Below are 18,745 nucleotides of genomic sequence, written 5' to 3' on the forward strand. Positions count from 1 at the left end.
AGGCCTTCAGATCCACTTGTTGTCATGGAGATTTTTAAAACATGTTTGTGACTGACGTGGGCTCCTGATGATGTCACCTGTGTGAGACATTCATGTGACTGTACCTGAAAGTGGCTTCACAAAGTCCACTAGCCTCCAGTTCCCTCTGTGAGCTCTTCAAGGCTCTCGGACCAGGATCTCACACAGACTCTCAGGTTTGCTCCCCGTCCTGGTCTTTGTGGACAGAGCAATTCCACAGCACAAGCTGCCACCTGTGTTTGTTTTGGTACAGCAGGGAATTGCAGACTCAGTTTGTTGTGTGGTGGCTTCAGGTTTGTGCTCCTTCCTGTCTGTCAGATTAAAAACATCTGTACCGGCTGGTGTCTTCACATGTCTCAGTCTTTTGTCCCGTCTTTAGTTTAACTGGAGGCTGAATTGTTGTGTTGTTGAGCAGCCAGATCAACAGCAACGCAGGTGAAGCTTTGACTCCAGCCGGTTCAGACAGCAGCAGCAGAGAAGTGAGTGATGGGATCCTGACCTTCCAGACGAGACAATCACCTCTTTGTACTGCAGACGACTGTTGACTCAACAAACAGTCGGACAGAAGAACGTCGCTGCTGTAAACACACTGTGTGTTCACTGGCTGAGAACACAAGAAAGACAAGAAACCGGCAGCCTCCATCTGCTTTACTGTGTCCACAAAGACAGACGAGTTCAGTGTCAACCTCTGCATCGTCTGTTGTCCAGGGGGACTTTCAGTCAGAAACACACTTTGTGTCCACTCGGTGACTGAATAATCCTTAGACACTGTCTGTCTGTCTGTCTGTCTGTCTGTCTGTCTGTCCTCATCAGCTGTTCGCCTGTGCCAAGTCCCTGTTCATTTCCGATCAGGACAAGAGGAAGCACTTCTCCCTGTTGCTGCGTCTCTTCCTGGGCAACAGACAGGAAGTGGGTTCGTTCCAGAGCAGGATGATTAAAGTCATCTCCAAACCCTCGCAGAAGAGACAGTCCATGAAGAACGCCGACCGTGAGTCACGTTTTCGGATATTTTTGACATATTGTCCTTTTTTCAATCCAGCAAATTGGTTTTGTTGTCTAAGAGCTGCTGTAGGAGCTGACAGACTCCAGGAAGTCACAGCAGTCATGACATGATCCCCCAGAAAACGTCACCGTGTCGTTTCTCGTACAGAAAAACGAAATCTAACGTGTTAAATGTGAGCTTGTGTTTTGTGATTTTGTTACGGTTGGACAGAACCAGACTGGCTGTTTCCCCCTGCGTCCAGTCTTTATCCTAAGCTAAGCTAACCAGCTAATGCAAGTCACTGCATCTCACACACACACAGTGAAAAGTGATGTCACTCAGGTATGTGTGTGTGTGTGTGTGTTGTCAGTGTGCATCTCCTCGTGCTCCAGAGTCGCTCTGTTCAACCGTCTCCGCTCGCAGACAGTCAGCACTCGTTACCTCTCAGTGGACAGAGGATCCTTCATCGTCAGCGCCCGACAGTGGACGGCCTTCACCATCACCATGGGTACGTGTGTGTGTGTGTGTGTGTGTGTGTGTGTGTGTGTGTGTGTGTGTGCGCGCGCGCGCGCGCGTGTGTGTGTGTGTTAACTGCAGGATCACAGCCTCTCAGTCTCATGCTGTTTTCAGTCTACCCAGCAATTTACTGACTTTAAATCAAGAACTCATTTTTACGGTCCAGATATAAAACGTTATTTTCAACAGAAGCTCCGCTCTGAGTTGTTGTAGTTAAACGTAATGACAAAACGCTGTAAGTGGTTTATGATGGCTCTGATGCTGTCCTGTCTGGATCCTGACGAGATTGTGAGTTCTGTTTGAACCACCACAGCGAGTCAGAACGTTCCCACTTGGATCCAAACTGACCACACAGAAAGGATAACATCTAAACATTATCACGTTTCAGAGCTTCACTTGAAGAGATTTTCTGAATCCTGCCGTCCTGTCAGTTTGGATCAAAAGTACAAGCAGGTGGACTTTCTGAAGCTTCAGATAAGCTTTACCGTCACTGATGTCACTCCATTGATTTGTTATAAATCTTGTGACGGGCTGGCGGCCCGTGCAGGCTGCAGGTCACCCCGTAAACACGTTCAGTGACGACTCAGCATCTTTGTCAAAGACTCTGGATCAGGGAGGAACTCGGGTCAGCGAACACGTGACCCTCCAGTCGCTCGGCTCCTCGCAGCAGCAGACCTCCCTGCATTAATGCAGTCAGTGTGAGCGTGTCCCTCACACACACACACACACACACGATCTGTGACGGTATTTATTTAACACAGTGGGCACGGACCTCCCACCAGCACAACCTAAACCACACACACACACACAAAATCTCCATTTGTCTTTAGTCACATGTTAGCAGAACAGCCAGAGCAGGATAAAACCCAACGTGTGTGTGTGTGTGTGTGTGTGTGTGTGTGTGTGTGTGTGTGTGTGTGTGCGTATGTGTGTGTAGTGGCGGACCAGCGTGCTGACCAAGACGAGTTTGTGCTCAGTGAAGGCTTCATCTGTTACGGCTGTGTGGTCCAGTTAGTCTGCACCGAGTCAGGAGTCGCTCTGCCGCCCATGGTAACACACACACACACACACACACAGATGCATGCATGCGCACACACACGCACACACACACGCCATCCCATCCCATCCCATCAGCCTCATCAATACTTGTGATCAGTGACTGATCAGTCTGATATTGAGCATTTTTCTGATTATCAGTGTGTGTTTCCTTTACTGGTTTACACACACACACACACACACATATGCACACACACACACACACACTCCTGTCTGATTGGCTCATCCAACCATGTCTTTATGGAGCTTTGCTTTGTGCACTGGGGCACAGTCATGCTGGAATAGAAAAGGGCCTTCAACAAACTGTTGCCACAAAGTTGGAAGCATAGCATTGTCCAAAATGTCTTGGTGTGCTGAAGCATTAAGGTTTCCCTTCACAAATCTAAGTGATTGTCAGCGTATCATCTAGATTCTTCAAAGGTAATTGTATCTGGAGATGTGAAAACGTTCCTGAGGATGGATGGATTGTGTTTTACCTTGTGTCCAGGTGATCCGTAAGGTCAACAAGCAGCACGCCATCCTGGACGTGGATGAGCCGGTTTCTCAGCTCCACAAATGTGCCTTCCAGTTCAGAGACAACCCGCATGCGTACCTGTGTTTATTCAACGACTCCATCATCAAGTACCAGGTGAGACCTCACCACCACCACCACCACCCCGTCCTCTCTATGTCCCTTTCCTCACTCTCCTCCTTTCAAATGTCTCCTGCATCGTTTCCGTCCAGGCCGCGTCCAGTGTGAGAGAGCCCAGCAAAGTGGTGCTGAACGACGGATCCTGTTGGACCATCATCGGAGTGGAAGCAGTGGAATTCACCTTTAATCAGGGTCTGGCCTGCATCCAGACACCCATTACTCCTTTTCCTGTCATCACTGGGTTAGAGGTGAGTTAGACACACACACACACACACACACACACACACACACACACACACACACACACACACTTAGACAGCTGCAGATGCTGCTGGCTGAAGAGAGACATGAGATTAAACCTTATGATTCAGAAGCGTATCTGTGGTTTGCAGAAGGCCAACATGTTGGTCTGGTGACTGCACCACTGAAGCAGATGTCCGTCCAAACTGTCCTCTCCTGACACTTACTGTGTGTGTGTGTGTGTGTCACGGCAGGTGAATGGTGGAGGACACGTTGCCATGCTGGAGGTCTTTGGAGAAAACTTCAGCCCTCACCTCAAAGTGTGGTTTGGAAACTGTGAGGCTGAGACCATGTTCAAGTGAGTAAAGAGGAGACAAACGACGGCGTGCGAGACGAGACGAGGACACGTAAAGACAGCCTGGTCTCGTCACGTGGCGTTTCAGTGTCACACCAGTGTTTTAAGTCCTTTCGCACGTTCTCACAAAGCATCTTGTCTTGTTCTGGAGGACGTTGGGCTGCTGGATGTAAAGCTGTGATTAACATGTGAGCTGATTCTGTGTCTGGTTTACTGTACTGAGGAAACTGACCTAGAAACCAAACCAGAGGGAGGAAATATAATCACAGGCCTATTAACAGTCCAGTGTCACCTGCAGACTCCAACAGGTGTCATTTTGCTTTACAGGCCTGCTGCTGCTGTTGTCTGGATGCCTTTAATAGCTGGTGGAAAAACGTTTTGTGTCAGCCCATCTGCTCACATCTTCGTACACGTCCGACTGAGGGAAAGAAGTTGTTTTATTCTCTTGACAAACTGACTTCTCTTAGTGTGCAGCAATGGACCCAATTTTACAAAGCACAAACCCTCACTTTAGTTTTTAGTCATGTGTGGCTTCTGTTCTGGGTGGATTTTTGCTTTAACGATCAGTTCAGGAGGCCCCGTTCTTCCTTATTTATGACTCGCTCTCACGCTGAGCGGCACAAAGACAAACTCTCAGTCCCGTTGAACTCAGTTGGTTTTATGGTGCACTGAGAGGCACCTTCACACTGAATATTAACCAAGCAGGTTTAACACAAATTATATTTCATTTGACCCAGAATCGAAAAACTGTTATTTTGCTGTCCGTTGAGGAATTTCAATAAATCACAACAGATCTGCAGCCGAGTCAGTCCGGCTGAACGCTGTGGTGTTGAGGCTTGTTCAGGACCTGATGTGGGACTCAGCTGCATGAGCTGATGAAAATATGTGGAATAACAAAGTGTAGGACAATATAAAAATATGTTAGAATACGGTACATTGATTTTAGAACATCAGGATGTGAACTCTGCATGGTGGTCCAGTGGTTAGCACTGTCGCCTCATAGCCTCATACTCCGCCTCTCGCCCGTAGTCAGCTGGGATAGGCTCCAGCTCCCCGCGACCCTGGCGGATAAGCGGTATAGAAAATGGAGGGATGGATGGATTTTATCCTTCGGGGAACAACTTCCTTGTCTCAGAACAGTGAAACAGAACACAACAAAATTATACATCCAAAGACTCAAAGCAGACCTATGAAACTAATGCATAAATAAAAGACTCTTTATGCTAAGCTAAGCTAACGGGCTGAAACGAGTAAAACACTACTCTTTTAAAAGCACCAGGGCTCAGGCGGACAGGAGCTCGACGCCACAGCTTCACATCCTGGTCGTTACTGCAGCTAACCATAATTTTCATTGTCAATTAATGTGCTGAATTATTGTCTGGATGAATCAGTTTATTAATCGCCGATTTCTAGGAGGTGAACAAACAACCGACGACAAACAAAGGAAATACATCCGCACATTTAAATGAGTTTTTGCATTTCTCTGCTTGAAAAATTACGCTTATGATTACTCGATTAAGAAATGAGCAGCCAATTATTATTATTATCCATCAGCTGTCTCAGTGCGTTTATTGGCTTTCAAAGAGTTTTCAATGTTCAGGCGAGAATCTCCTCATTTGTTCAGCACAAAATTCCCAACATGTTTGAGGAGAGAAGACGGGCATTTCTCCAAACAACTTTGACTAAAAATATTCTGGACATGCCAAGAGTCCAAGCCAAGCCTGGACCCGAGCAGCACAAAGGGTCTTGTGTGATCCTCAGACATCACTCAGAGGAACTCGCCTTGGCTTTCAGGGAACAATCCTCCCTCCGACGCCTACGGGGGGGTTTGTAGAAACGTGACATTCAGGCGTCTCCTCGCAGAATCTCATGTGACGAAGGAAAACAAGCTCTCTGACGTCAGGATGCACCTCAGACCCCACACCTGAAGTGCTGAGGCATCATAAGTCAGGGTCTCTGGCGGAGAGGGGCTCGCCGCCAGCTTCTGCAAATATTCCTCCCATCAGCAGCAGCTCAGAGAAAAGTCGTATTTATATAACGCAGCCATCCACAATGTGCTGTTTGTACGAGGAGCTGCAGCCAATTAGGAACCTGATCCCTCACTGCGGTGCGAGCCAGAGGTGCAGCAAAGTTTGGAATGAAATAACTTAAAATAAAAGGGCATTCAAAGTCGCTGCAGCTCGTTAGTCCTTTACACCAACCACAGGACTGTGTTTAGTCTGTGACATAATCGTGTCATAATCTTCCGCCACAGTTTGTTTTCCCCCATTTTCAGTGTTGCTGCTCCGCAACTTCTTCCGAGGTTTGCCTCTTTTATCTTTGTATAATGAAGGTTGACCTGGTGAACACGTGGCCACACAGCAGACACGGAGCGACTTTAGTTTGTGTCAGCCGCACTCGATGCTTCTCGAGTCGTCAGAGTCAGCAGATAGTGACGAAGACTTCGGCTATAAGAGCAAGCGCTCAAATCCTGAAGATCGAATGTCACCAGCATTTCACAAACTGACTTTATAACAACAGTTAACTGATATTAGGACTGTCAGAGTCTGGAGTCCAGGACAGGTGTGGCCTTCCACTCAGACCTCCACCCTGCGACTCCTTTGGAGACCAGAGTTTGAGTCCCACGTGTGTGCGAGCTGCTGGAAACAAAGCTGGTAAAAGCAGCTGTGAGCTGAAAGACGCCATGAAGCTGAGGGGAGCTGCAGGTGATGATGACCCATTCATGTGAGGTTTAAATGAGAGCCGCTTCAGTCAGTGTCTCGGCTCGGTTTGGAGCGTTTATGATCTGAGGCCGCTCAGTCCCTCTGCTGGTTCATTTCCAGGTACAGCAGCCACAGAGTTTGATGAAGGGACTCACAGGAAGTAGCTTCAGACCTTCATTTCCTTGTTTCTCTCCTCAGGTCTCCCAAGTCTCTGCTCTGCGTCGTCCCTGACGTCTCTGTGTTCTCGGACGGTTGGCGATGCCTACGACGCATCATCACGGTCCCTCTGTCTCTCATCCGATTAGACGGCCTGATTTATCGCACGTCCTTCAGTTTCACCTACACCCCCGAGCTCCAGCCGCCTCCTTCTGTCCGAGGAGCAGCAGGAGGAGGGAAGACAGAGGGAGGGACGGAGGGAGGACAGGAGGACGACGTCCTGTTAGAGACCATCCATCAGGAGTTCACCAGGGCCAACTTCCACCTCTTCATGCAGAGTTAGCTCACCTGTGGCTGAAGGTTTGGAGCAGAGAAACACTGCAGGAAGCTGATCGAAGGTCAGCGATGTTCTCGTTTCTGTGCAAAGTTCGATCCAGAATGAGCTAATGAAGATATAATTGGAAACTGAGAAACGAGAACATCAGGATGTGAACTCAGCTCTCAGGTACAGAAGCTCCACTTATGTCAGCTTGACTCTGAATCAACGAAATAATTATCTGAAGCTAATGGATGAACTGTTGAAATCGATCCCTAAAAGTAATCAATGAATGCAAACTTGACCAAACTAAACAGTAACTTTAATTGGATGAAAATATCATAAAATCCATGATTATATCCACTTTTATGTGATTATCAGTCAAATAACACCCATAAGACTTGAGCCTGCTGGTGTTGAAGGGCTGACTGCTGAGGTATCACGGAGCCTTTGGTATGACCCTGAATGCATCGTACCAAAGGCTGAATGGGAAATGAGCTGTGAATGATTCAGATGAAAAGCAGAGCGCCGTCGTGTGATGGACCGAGTGAAGGCAGCGAGGAGGAGGAGGAAGGAGGAAGAAGGTTTTCCTGAGTTGATGGCCGAGTGTTGTGAGAGAAAGCAGCAGTGAAACTCTGCCTGCTTCCCATTTGATCCTCTGAGAGACAACATTCAGCTTAGTGTAACCAGAGTGTAATGAGTGTGTGTGTGTGTGTGTGTGTGTGAGAGAGAGAGAGAACTGACTGCTCGACTGTAATAGTTCATGTGGTTTTCACTTCACCATCAGCTTTGTGTGTGTGAGACTTGAGTTCATTTCAGGGCACAAATGATAAGAACTTGCAGAATCAGGTGAGAAAAGCAGCTTTAGTGCGTCTTTAAAGGAAGTGAAACAAGCCTGAGGCCACTTCATCAGAATTAGTCGTTAATGTAATAACACATCAGAAGGTTAGAAACAACGTCACCCTGAAACGTGAAAGATGAATCTGATTTTCTGATTCTGATGTTCTGCTGCACGTACGAGTAACTTCCTCAAAGCGAAGACTCTGACCTGTGAACTGCTGCTCCTAACTGCATGAACTGAAATATGAACACAAAGCTCACCTGAATGAAACATGTACCAACAATAACCATGAGGCGAAATAAATATTCTGCTCAACACCTGCGTCGTCATGAAGATTTAAAGCTTCCCCTGGTGCATTCATAGGTCGACGGTCACGTTAGGTTTTTGCTTTCTGGCATCTAACAAACAGTTCGCTCTTTATTTCTGACATCACGTTTCATCACACTACGTTTGCTGTTTCTGTCTGACAGCAGGACCTGAAGCTTCACAGTGTCAAAGTCTTCATTTTGACCCTGAAACTTTCCCCACAAGCAGAGCAGGACCGGCGGACTAATGTGGTTTATTACGAAACCTCATGGAAGCACCGACTGCCCCCCTAACAGGTCACATTCATCTTCTATGAGCAAACCTGAAGAATCAGAGCTTGGGAATAAGAGTGTAAAAGTGCTTTTTGAACAGCAGCATTAGGATGCTGACGTGTGCAGGCGTCCAGACCTGCTGGAGCTTTTGCTTTGTGCAAAGTGGTTTTGATGGCACCTCAGTTTGACTCGTTTGTTAGGAATTCGAGAGTTCATTGTGTTTTATTTCGTGTTAGGACGAGTGATCCTGTGATCCTCCACACACCTGACAAACAGTAGGCTGCAGAGCAAAGTGGTGATGGAAATCCGTCGGATCACATCCAGTCATCCACACCCGCCTCACATTCTGTCCCCTAAAGCTCTCGTCGTTATTACGTTAATCCAATTAATCAAAGAGTCCGAGAGCAGCCAAACTCAACAAGCCGACAGAGCCGATATCAGCCGACTCGGTTATGACTGGTCGGGTTTGTGGTGAGCAGCACAACCAGAAAGCTCTTTTGTTCCTACCAAGTGAAGCAGGGGATAATCACGCCGGCGTGACAGGACCTCCCATGTGGCTCTGCTGCTCTGCAGTAAACCCAAATTTCAGTCTCTCTTCATCACATGCATTCTTCTCATTCTTAGCATGGCTACTTCTCATCAGCCCGGACAGAACGGGAGGAAGGTTCAGAGTAGCCTCATTCACAGTAACCTCATGGTGTGATGATCGAGAGGTCGCAGGCTTCTGACGGCGCTCGCATCAAGTTTTCTCTGCAGCTCGGATCAGATCGCAGAGATTTTGTCTGAGTGCAAACTGAGAGCTCAGACCAGTCAAAGAACATCTGGCAGGTGTTGATTTAATGAGCTGAGATGAATTCAGCAGTGCTGTTAGATGTGTCTGGTTGTGAGACAGAGAGCTAAACCACAGAATAAAGACACAAAACTCAATTATTCTCAATGATTCACACTATATAGACAAAAGTATCCAGACACCCCTCTCTGTGGGGCTGTTCCTCAGGGTTTGTTCTTGGCCCCTGACTTCCAGTGGAGGGAAACCTTAATGCTTCAGCACACCAAGACATTTTGGACAATGCTATGCTTCCAACTTTGTGGCAACAGTTTGTTGAAGGCCCTTTTCTATTCCAGCATGACTGTGCCCCAGTGCACAAAGCAAAGCTCCATAAAGACATGGTTGGATGAGTTTGGTGTGGAAGAACTTGACTGGCCCACACAGATGCCTGACCTCAACCCCATCCAACACCTTTGGGATGAACTGGAACGGAGATTGTGAGCCAGGCCTTTTGGTCCAACATCAGTGTGTGACCTCACAAATGCTCTACTGCATGAATGGGCACAAATTCCCACAGAAACACTCCAACATGTTGTGGAAAGCCTTCACAGAAGAGTGGAAGCTGTTAGAGCTGCAAAGCTGTCTGTGAGTTTACAATGAGATGTCATTAAAGTCCCTGTTGGTGTGATGGGCAGCTGTCACAGTACTTTTGTCTATATGGTGTATCAGTATTGGTTCGTGGTCCTCCTGTTAGTGAACTCGTGGGGCAGCAGGTTTTTTCCACACTGATCCCCTTCAAACTGCCTGCTGTGTATAAGACTTGGAAAGACCTCTCAGCATCTGGTCTGACCCGACTGCTGGGCCGTCCAGCACCAGGACAGCAGGCAGCCGTGAGGCCTTCACCTTCCCTCCACACCTCACGTGTCTGATATTCTGAGGGGAAGTGAACGGCATGTGTCTCCTTTCCTGCACTCTGTCTCCCTCCCTTCCTCTCCTGCTTCTCCTCTTCCTCATCATTAGCAAGACAAACATGTGCGAGAGAGGAGGAAGGAGACGGACAGAAACACAAGACCATGCGGTCTCCGGGCTCCTAATCTCTGTCATGTGGTAGAAACTTCAAACTGAGAGATTCGCGTGCCCAAAACACCGACGCTCGCCACGTTTTCCCTCCGTCCCTCCTGATGAATGAGAAGCCATATGAAAGGGCCCATTCTTAGCTTCTCATCTGTAGGAACACACCTTCATTCTTCATTTAAACCCTCCTCCACTCCGGTGCACAAAGAAAAGAGTTCAATGACTTTCTGTATTAAAAATAAAATCAGCCAAGACTCTGAAGGCAGCTCGGGAACCATAAGCCCAAATCATCTTGACACCCTTTGAGGTTCAGAGGTTGGTTTGGTATTAAGGTTAAGAAGACGTTTGGTGTTCTGTTTAGAATGAAGTTTTGAATCTTCACGGGGAAAACACATGTGTACAGCAGCAGCATCACACAGGGGCCCTGACATTCAGCGCTCGTATCCATCACAGTGTGGTCGAGGGGCCCCGGTCTCTCAGGGGCGTCTCTGTGTATTACAGTGGGATAAAAGAGCCTACTGTCCAACGCTGCTCTGCTTCACCACAGTCCTCCTCCTGCACATCATCACCTCAGCATCACCGTGATGGACGGGCGGCCGGGTCCACAAAGAGGAGAGAAAACACGAGAAAATGCAGACAGGCGAAAGAGGAGAGGATAAGAAACGAGAGGGAGAGGAAGGAGGCTGTTTGGATGACCAGAATCAGATGTTGATAAGAGAAGTGAAGGCGATAAAAGATGCCGGATGACAAGGAAACAGAAAGAAAAGAGTGAAGATTAGATTTTGAAAGGCTTGAAGAGTGAGGAAAAGGAAGAAGAAGTTATTTCCTTAAGAAAAAGGCCAGAGAGGAACATCAGGTTTGAAGGATGATAGATAAAAGACGACTGGAGACCAGAGATGACAGTCCAGCTGTAGTTTGGCTTGTCCTCAGAGAAGAAGACATCATCTCATGTTGCTCACAGCTGCTGGGCTGCCGATGGGGACAGGAGCCGTCAGCGAAGCGTCTTCCTGTCAGAGCGGCTGGAGAAATATGAGCAGAATGCTAATTGTCAGAAGCTAACTGAGCCTGGGAAGCATGGGAGGAATGCTAATGATGGTAAACAGAGATTACGGCCAGGTGGTGGTGGGAGTCATGTCCTGGATCAAAGCAGGAGAAGACACTGAGAAGACTGTGTGGACAAACTGTCCAAACTAACAGCTTTTTATTTTTTTCCCATGAAATGACTGTGATTGACTGATTCAGTAAAGCCTGGTGAAAGCCGTTAGCCTCTGAGGTATTTCGGTCTACTCTCACCCTGCACACCAGCTGGTCGCTGGTGCTGGGCAGGTAGGAGAGTCCAAACTCCAAACAGTTTTAGTCAAAAGAGAAAGAAATGATGGATTGTGTTAAAATAAATTGGCTCCACACAGGAAGCAAACCACAGTCTCCTGAGTTTAAGTCCAGCACGTGACCCACTGGTCCATTCTCACCCCCACTAGTCTGTAGGCTGCGTATACAAAACTAACTGATGTAAAGACACAATAAACATATCTGTTTTAACCAAAACTATGATTTTTGTCCTTTCTTGGTTTTTGGTAACCCACAGTGTGTAAGCCCCCCGTCCTGATCGTGTCGTCAGGTACTGTGCTGCCAGCAGACATACCTGTCAGGTGGTGTATGCTAAGCTTTCAGAGCCAATACGCAGACCTTAACCCATCAGTGCTGGAAACAACAGTGGTGACGGCGTGAAAACACAAAGTTGAAGCCAAAGTGCTCCATGGAGCTGCAGGATCGGGTGATGAACGTCTTCATCTCTGCATCCATAATGTGCTGAATTAAGCAGCTTTAATGCAAAAGCTAACCGGCTGCTAAGAGACGCAGCTGATTCAGACGACGAGTACGACCCTGTGACATGTGAGTATGAAAACATCTGCAGCTGCTGGGCTGCTGTGGTCCCCTGTTGCACCTTCACTGATCACCTGTGACAGGCCTCAGGTGTGTTCGGCCCTGCCCTCATCAGCAGCTGACATTTCGATGTCCAGCATGTGAGAGAGAGCATTTAAAGAGATTCACAGCAGCATGAAGCTGGCAGGAGGAAGCATTTTGAATTCTCTGGGGTGAGCAGTAAGCAGGGATTCATATGGACTCAATGTCTCCTCCAGACAGTTTGTTTCCATCTGAGTCCGTCTGTACGTCCAACATACAAACAAGCCTTCAGTGCTGACAAAAACAAATACAGATGTACATTCCTGCTGTTCACTGTGTGTGTGTGAGTGAGTGAGCGGATGTTAGCCCGCCGATTGAGTTGTCTGTGTGTGTGTGTGTGTGAATGTACAGTACGTCTGTGTGTGTTTATGTGCACATCAGGGGAGGTTAACCCAGATACCCAGAAAGTCCAGGGTCATATATGGAACAGGAAAGAATTTACGAGCGTCTGCAGACATGAAACACCTCATATCACTGTGTGAAAAGTGTTTTACGAGCTAACAGCAAATGTCATCCATCATCATCAAATAGTCATGCATGTCTGAAACAGCCCACTGTGCGAAAATCACCTGGATGTTGAAATACCGCCCAGGTGTGTTACCTAAGCGTACAGCAGGTGGAGATGATTATGAGATGCTCTGCTGGCGTCGTTGTGTAACGTTTTGCTGTGGAGGTCTGGAAGAAAAGCCACAGCTGACAGGTGATGACAGACCACATAATCCAGTTGCTCTTATTTTGAAAAGCCAACAGGATAACGACTGTTGACACGCAGTCTCACGTTCTTACTGCACTCTGATTGACACATCCGTGTAGTTTTCCTCTTGGCAGCATGTGCAACACGTTGACTGGCAAACAGACGTGTTCAGAGGAACACTCCTGCTGTTCAGAAGTGAAGTGAAGTCATCCCTGATACGAGTTCAGCCATCTTGTTCTGAACGTTTTCCTGCATTCACTCCATTTAAAGAATTTGTGTCTCAAATTCTGTTTACAAACAAACAACAAATTTTGTTTGTTGCTCAAATCCAAATCCAAACTGTCCTGAACCCTGAACACACAAAACCTGTGTGTGTGTGTGTGTGTGTGTGTGTGTGTGTGTGTGTGTGTGTGTGTGTGTGTGTTTTAATGACTGTTGACCTGCAGTGGAGCTTACTGACCTTCACATCCTCCTGCCAACCTGTGAACTGAATGCCACAGGACTCCAGGGAGGACACACACACACACACACACCCACACACACACACACAAAAACACACATTATCACCAGATGTGAACACAGATACCAACAGCTGGTCTCACATGTGACTGGTGTGATGAGAGAGCAGTTTAACGGGTGCACCTCACTGACGTTCAGGCTCGTCCAGCAGGAGGTGAACTGCACAAATCTGTGATGTTCAGTTTGTGTTGAAACTGTCTGTTGATTCAGCCGTCACTGACCTGCAGCGGGTTTGGTTTGTCCTTCCCGCCTGCTAAATTTTCAGGACGTGAGAGGATGGCGATAAGATAAAACACGCTGTCGGGATCAAACGTACGTGACGAGCAGCTGGGTTTTAACTTTACCGACACGAGACAATGAAGACTGTTCTGACTGTGAAAGCAGATCTGTTTCCTGACAGGATGCACTGACCCATAGGAGTACAACCCGGGAAGGTTAGTCTCACACGCACACACACACACACCTACAGTAACACACACACTCAGGCCCTCTCTGGGTTCTGCAGTAACAGAGAGGAAGTACAGGTGTGTTGCAAATGAGCGTCTCAGGTAAACCTCCACATTTCAAGTCCAGATACTGAACTTTTTAATAGTAATTTTCATGTCACACCCCAGTCTGGGTGAAAACTCACATCTGACAGGCGGCAGGGTGTCCATTACTTCCTGCTGATGGACACCTACTCGGCAGTTCCAGTCAAACTGTCTGTTAATGTGCTTCTGCAGACTCCTTGACATTAGCAGTAAATGACATGGAAAGCAGTACCTCCTCCTCACCACAGGAGGGCGACTGTAGCATGCACGCTGCAGCAGCCTACACTTCCTCTCTGAACTTCCTCTGTAAGCTGTGTATCATGTCACATCCTGTTCACTGTTCAGCTGTCTGCTTCAGGCTGAGCCAACAGCACACATCATCTTCAGGTGAACATCTTCATTCTGATCTGGGGACAGTAACACAGCTGGAGAGCTGATAGGCTTGTTGTTCAGAATCCTGTCAGATTACTTTCACTGTTTGTTGCTGACTATGAATCTGTTTTCTTAAAGTTAGCTTTCTGGCTCACAAACGAGCGGACTAGAAATACCTCCTGCTACAAGTCGTACCCAAGGTTTGTGCTGTTTACTGGAGAAGTGAACAACGTCTGCGTTGCTTAGGAACCTTATGGGATGGAAATGATGGTTCCAGGTATTAGTCAAATCCTCAGGTGTTACCAGGAAAGCAACTCTGGTCAGTGACCACATGGTGTAAGCAGGATAACGTCCTTTGAAGGGTCCATAATCAGGAATCAGTGGAGGACGTGGGGCCACTGTGAGTTGGATGGTTGCCTCATATCCCTGTCATATTTACAGGTGGTTTGCTAGCATTAGCCAAGCTGCAGCAGCAACGCTGTGTGTATTTAGCTGAGCAGCAGTGCAGTTTATTGCTTATGAGTTTATTTTGATTTAGCAGTGATAGATTGTGTTATTCCACAGTGTTCAGTTCAAGTTAAGTCGTTACATTTTCAGGCCTAGAAGATGAAAACCTGACTGTCGTAGGTCATCCAGCACACTCTGCACACTCATGTGTTGCCTTCTCACTCCTGACTCCTGAGACACACTGAGTGTTCAGCAGAAACCCGAGGACCTGCTCTCACCGGGGTCGGCCGTGGGGAGGAGGGAGTGGAACACCAGTGACCTGACGGGTGGGCAGGAGGAGGAGGGCTGACGGGGGCTGGACAGCAGGGGCGGAGTCAGAGGCAGGGGAGGAGGAGGAGTGTGAGGGGGTACTGAGGGGTGTGGGAGGCTCGGAGGACTGAGAGAGGCCTGCCAGGAGGTGCCTGTGTGGAGGGTACGACCTCAAACCAGTTTACTGCTGTGGAGTCTGAATGCTCTCTGTGGGTTTATTTTAATCAGGATATTTCATTTGAAATCAACCCGACAGCCGAGGAGAGCTGCGGACTCGGCTCCTGGTCCTCTGGAGGTTCGTTCACGACAGTGTTTTAATTAAAACGTTGATTACAGCCTGACTAAAACTCCAACACTAACCACTCTTCACCAGTTCAGCTTCAGGCCGCAGCTTAGCTTTCATCCTACTGATTATTCTCCTCGTGTTGCTTTTTGCTAACTTGTGTCTTCACCATCACGTCAAGCCGTCGTCCTCCGCTGTCCTGCAGCCGCCTTCGCCCCCTCATCCAGACCCTGTTCAGGACAAAACCCTTCTGACAGCCGACGCCGTCCTGCCTCGTCCTCCCACATCGTGACTCGTGTGAACCGTCACTCAGAGCCTCTCTGGTCTAAGAGATTAAATGCCTGAGTTTGTTGAAGCACTGAGTAAATAAGACTGAGTGAAAGTCCTTAAGCTCAAACTCCTGAAAGAGTTCTTTTCAGACCGAGTTTCAGGTGGTCTGTGGTGTCCTGCAGTGTCGTGCTGTGTTTGTACTCGGCTTCAAATATTTAAACTAGCTGAGGGGGGCTCGAGTTATTAGACAGATAAAAGTTCTGAAAAGGAGTCGCATGTGAGATGATAAAAAGTGACCACATGTCATGGCTGATTCACTGATCCAAAATAGTTATTGATTTTCAAAGATGTAATGATTGTGCTGGCAGGGCAGCACTGACTGATCTAAAACTCTGCACCAAACTGAAGTATAATTTACTGTTTGGATGAACTCATCCAGACTTCTGTTAGACAAACGTTTGAAACAAGATTCAAATGCTGCAGCTACAATTCAACAAGCAGCTACAATTCAAACCGCGACCCAGTAGAACCTGCTCCAGCATCTTCTCTGGGTGACGAGGATGAGGAAGGTCTCTATTAAAGCAATAAGTAATGTACTGATGATAAACTATGATTTCTCCCTCAACATAACGTTAACAGTCCAACCCTCCTGTGTGAAATGTTGTTCTGCGAGCTTTATTTTGAAGGTTTTGTTGAATGTTTGTTATTGCTAACCTGACTGCCTTCAGGTGTGAGTAGAGCGTCTTATTTTGAAGTTTAGGACAGAGGTGGGACCAAGTCAGTGTCTCACAAGTTACAAGACAGTCCAGAGTCAAGATCCTGAGTCCTGAGCGATTCTCAGTGTGCTGTCACCAACTGTAACGCCATTGTTTGTGTGAAGATTTCACGTGATGTACCTGAAGTGCACGTTAAAGTCCCTGTTCCTGTGTCGGCAGCAGCGGTACCATCCATCCTGTGGAACACTTTCTGAACAACAAGCTGGTGAAGGTTTTTCAAATCAAAAGTCAGTCACAGGTCATTAGTATTTAAGTCAATCTGAAGTCGACAAATTTGTGGCTCAAATCTGACTTGAGTCCAGGTCATGTGACTCAAGTCCTCGGTGTTCAGTGTTCCTTCATTCTTCAGCCATAAAAACATCTTCAAACTGATCCTGGAATGTAAATGACAGATTTCTGTTTGTGCTTCAAACGTAAAGTCGTTACAACTTCCTTTAAGACTTAACTGCTCAGGAGGGGAAAGTCCTGACTTCTCAACAGAAAGAAAATCTTTGCTGCTGCGACTCAGAAATGCTTCACTTCAGTCTGCCAAAAGAGGTGTGAACTGCTGTGATCCGACTGTGTGATCCCGCTTCAGAGAAACCTGCATGAGACCTGCTCAGAAGAACAGAAACAAACAGAGATCCTACGATCCTGAACACACCTCTGTCCTTACACACACACACAGGCACACACACATGCATGCGTTGACTGTCTGTGGGAGATTTGGCTCACATGACTGCTCTGATGCTGCTCTACCTGACCGGATTAAAGGGCCAAATAAATTAATGTGACCGAGCTAAAGGGCCAACAAGTCAGGTGTGTGTGTGTGTGTGTGTGTCTGTGTGTGTGTGTGTGTGTGTGTGTGTGTGTGTATACACGTGTGTGTGTCTGTGTGTCTGTGTGGGTGTGTGTGAGTGTACGTGTGAGTGTGTGTGTGTGTGTGAGATGATCAGCCCCTGCTTTCCTTCTCTGATGTTTCGTTCTGAACTCTACAGCAGCACATAAAAGCTTCACCTTCACTGTGTGAGCGTTCAGGCCTGCAGCTCTGAGCTCTGCGTCCTGCTGTGATGTCACCTGTGATGACGTCTCATTGCACAGTAACATGCGGTCCACTTGTTCCTGCTCCTGTAGGGATCCCAGCACCTCCACCTCAGCACCCCCGCTGTGGTCGGACCAGCGAGGCCTGTGTGGACAGGAGGGCACAGGTTCACATCCCAGAGCTTTGGTCTGAGCGTGATCGTCCGGGCTGAAACGGCTGAGACGCTGAACCACAGAGAATCTCTCAGCTTCAGGTGTGTCCACCAAATTTACCTTCATGTTCCCCTTTTGTTGAGTTCCTTCTCGTGGAGAGAGTCTCCGTTTTATAAACACAATCCAACATGAAAGTGTGTCAGGACTTATTTTATCTCCGCCTGACACACGTTGGTTGGTATGGTGGCCCTGAAGGACGTTTATTTTGTGGTTTTCTCCTCTTGTGTCCTCACTTCCTTCACATGTCTTTGTCTTTTTGGCCTGATGGGATTATGTTGTCACAAATGCAGCTGGAAAACGTCCCTCCGTCACTGTCCCGTCCTCCTGGTCCACAGGTCTGAGGTCTGCAGATCACAGCTCAGCTCAGTGTTTTGGACCTCAGTTTGGACCCACCCAGCACAGTTTATCCTGATGTGAACTTACATCCTGCTGTGAGGACGACCTGAGCACATCAGCAACGTTATGTTGATTCACAGACACGTTACAGACCCTGACTGCCTTCATGGGGTTTTCAGTGGAGTTTGTTTCTCACTGAGTCATGTGTTACTGTAAAACCTCTTCAACCAAACCAGGACGCTGAGGGCCCCATATCAGGGCCCTCCAAAGGCCTGCATAGACATCATTCATTTCTTGTCACATTTTTCCTTTATCTTTGATCAATGATCATTTTATATTCACTCTGAAGATGCAGCAGCTTGAGCTCACGAACCAAAGAAGCTGAGAATTAAAACTGAGACTTTCATCTGGACTTTGGGTGAAAACTGTTCCAGCAGTAAGTGAGACAGATGGGGCATTTAGTGGTTGTTCTGCAGGGGGTCCCTCAAGGACTCTGGGTGTCCCTGCAGCCCGTTTTGGGAAGTGAAACTCCACACAAAACTGCAGCCAGTTGTGATGTGTGTTGTTTCACTTCAGGGGGGATTAAAATAGACAAAAATACTGGGGCACTTGACCATTACCTTTTACCATTACCTGACTCACAGTCTCCCTTCCAGTCCATCCCAAAGGTGTTGGATGGGGTTGAGGTCAGGGCTCTGTGTGGGCCAGTCAAGTTCTTCCACACCAAACTCATCCAACCATGTCTTTATGGAGCTTTGCTTTGTGCACTGGGGCACA

The 18,745-nt window shown here is 47.6% G+C and overlaps 2 protein-coding genes and 1 long non-coding RNA gene across 5 annotated transcripts in view; 2 read left to right on the plus strand and 1 right to left on the minus strand.

The window, feature by feature from the left end:
• The window catches only part of rbpjl (recombination signal binding protein for immunoglobulin kappa J region-like), a 19,692-nt gene extending 11,562 nt beyond the window's left edge, over positions 1-8,130 (plus strand). For 2 of the 3 annotated variants that reach the window (XM_046385077.1, XM_046385078.1), the window contains 7 exons: positions 832-1,006; positions 1,371-1,508; positions 2,454-2,566; positions 3,060-3,200; positions 3,296-3,451; positions 3,698-3,801; positions 6,699-8,130. In XM_046385077.1, coding sequence (XP_046241033.1) covers positions 832-1,006; positions 1,371-1,508; positions 2,454-2,566; positions 3,060-3,200; positions 3,296-3,451; positions 3,698-3,801; positions 6,699-6,999 — 1,128 coding nt within the window. In that variant the 3' untranslated portion in view covers positions 7,000-8,130. The other variant, XM_046385079.1, reaches the window with a different exon arrangement.
• LOC124057033 (nuclear factor 7, ovary-like) overlaps positions 1-18,745 on the minus strand; it is a 546,992-nt gene that overhangs the window by 234,449 nt on the left and 293,798 nt on the right. The window lies entirely within an intron of this gene.
• Positions 14,196-18,744, plus strand: LOC124057056. The gene is made up of 3 exons (XR_006843051.1): positions 14,196-14,329; positions 17,513-17,673; positions 17,923-18,744. It is a non-coding gene; the product is annotated as an uncharacterized LOC124057056 (long non-coding RNA).

Source organism: Scatophagus argus, chromosome 3, assembly GCF_020382885.2.
Source record: "Scatophagus argus isolate fScaArg1 chromosome 3, fScaArg1.pri, whole genome shotgun sequence".
Lineage (NCBI taxonomy): Eukaryota > Metazoa > Chordata > Actinopteri > Scatophagidae > Scatophagus > Scatophagus argus.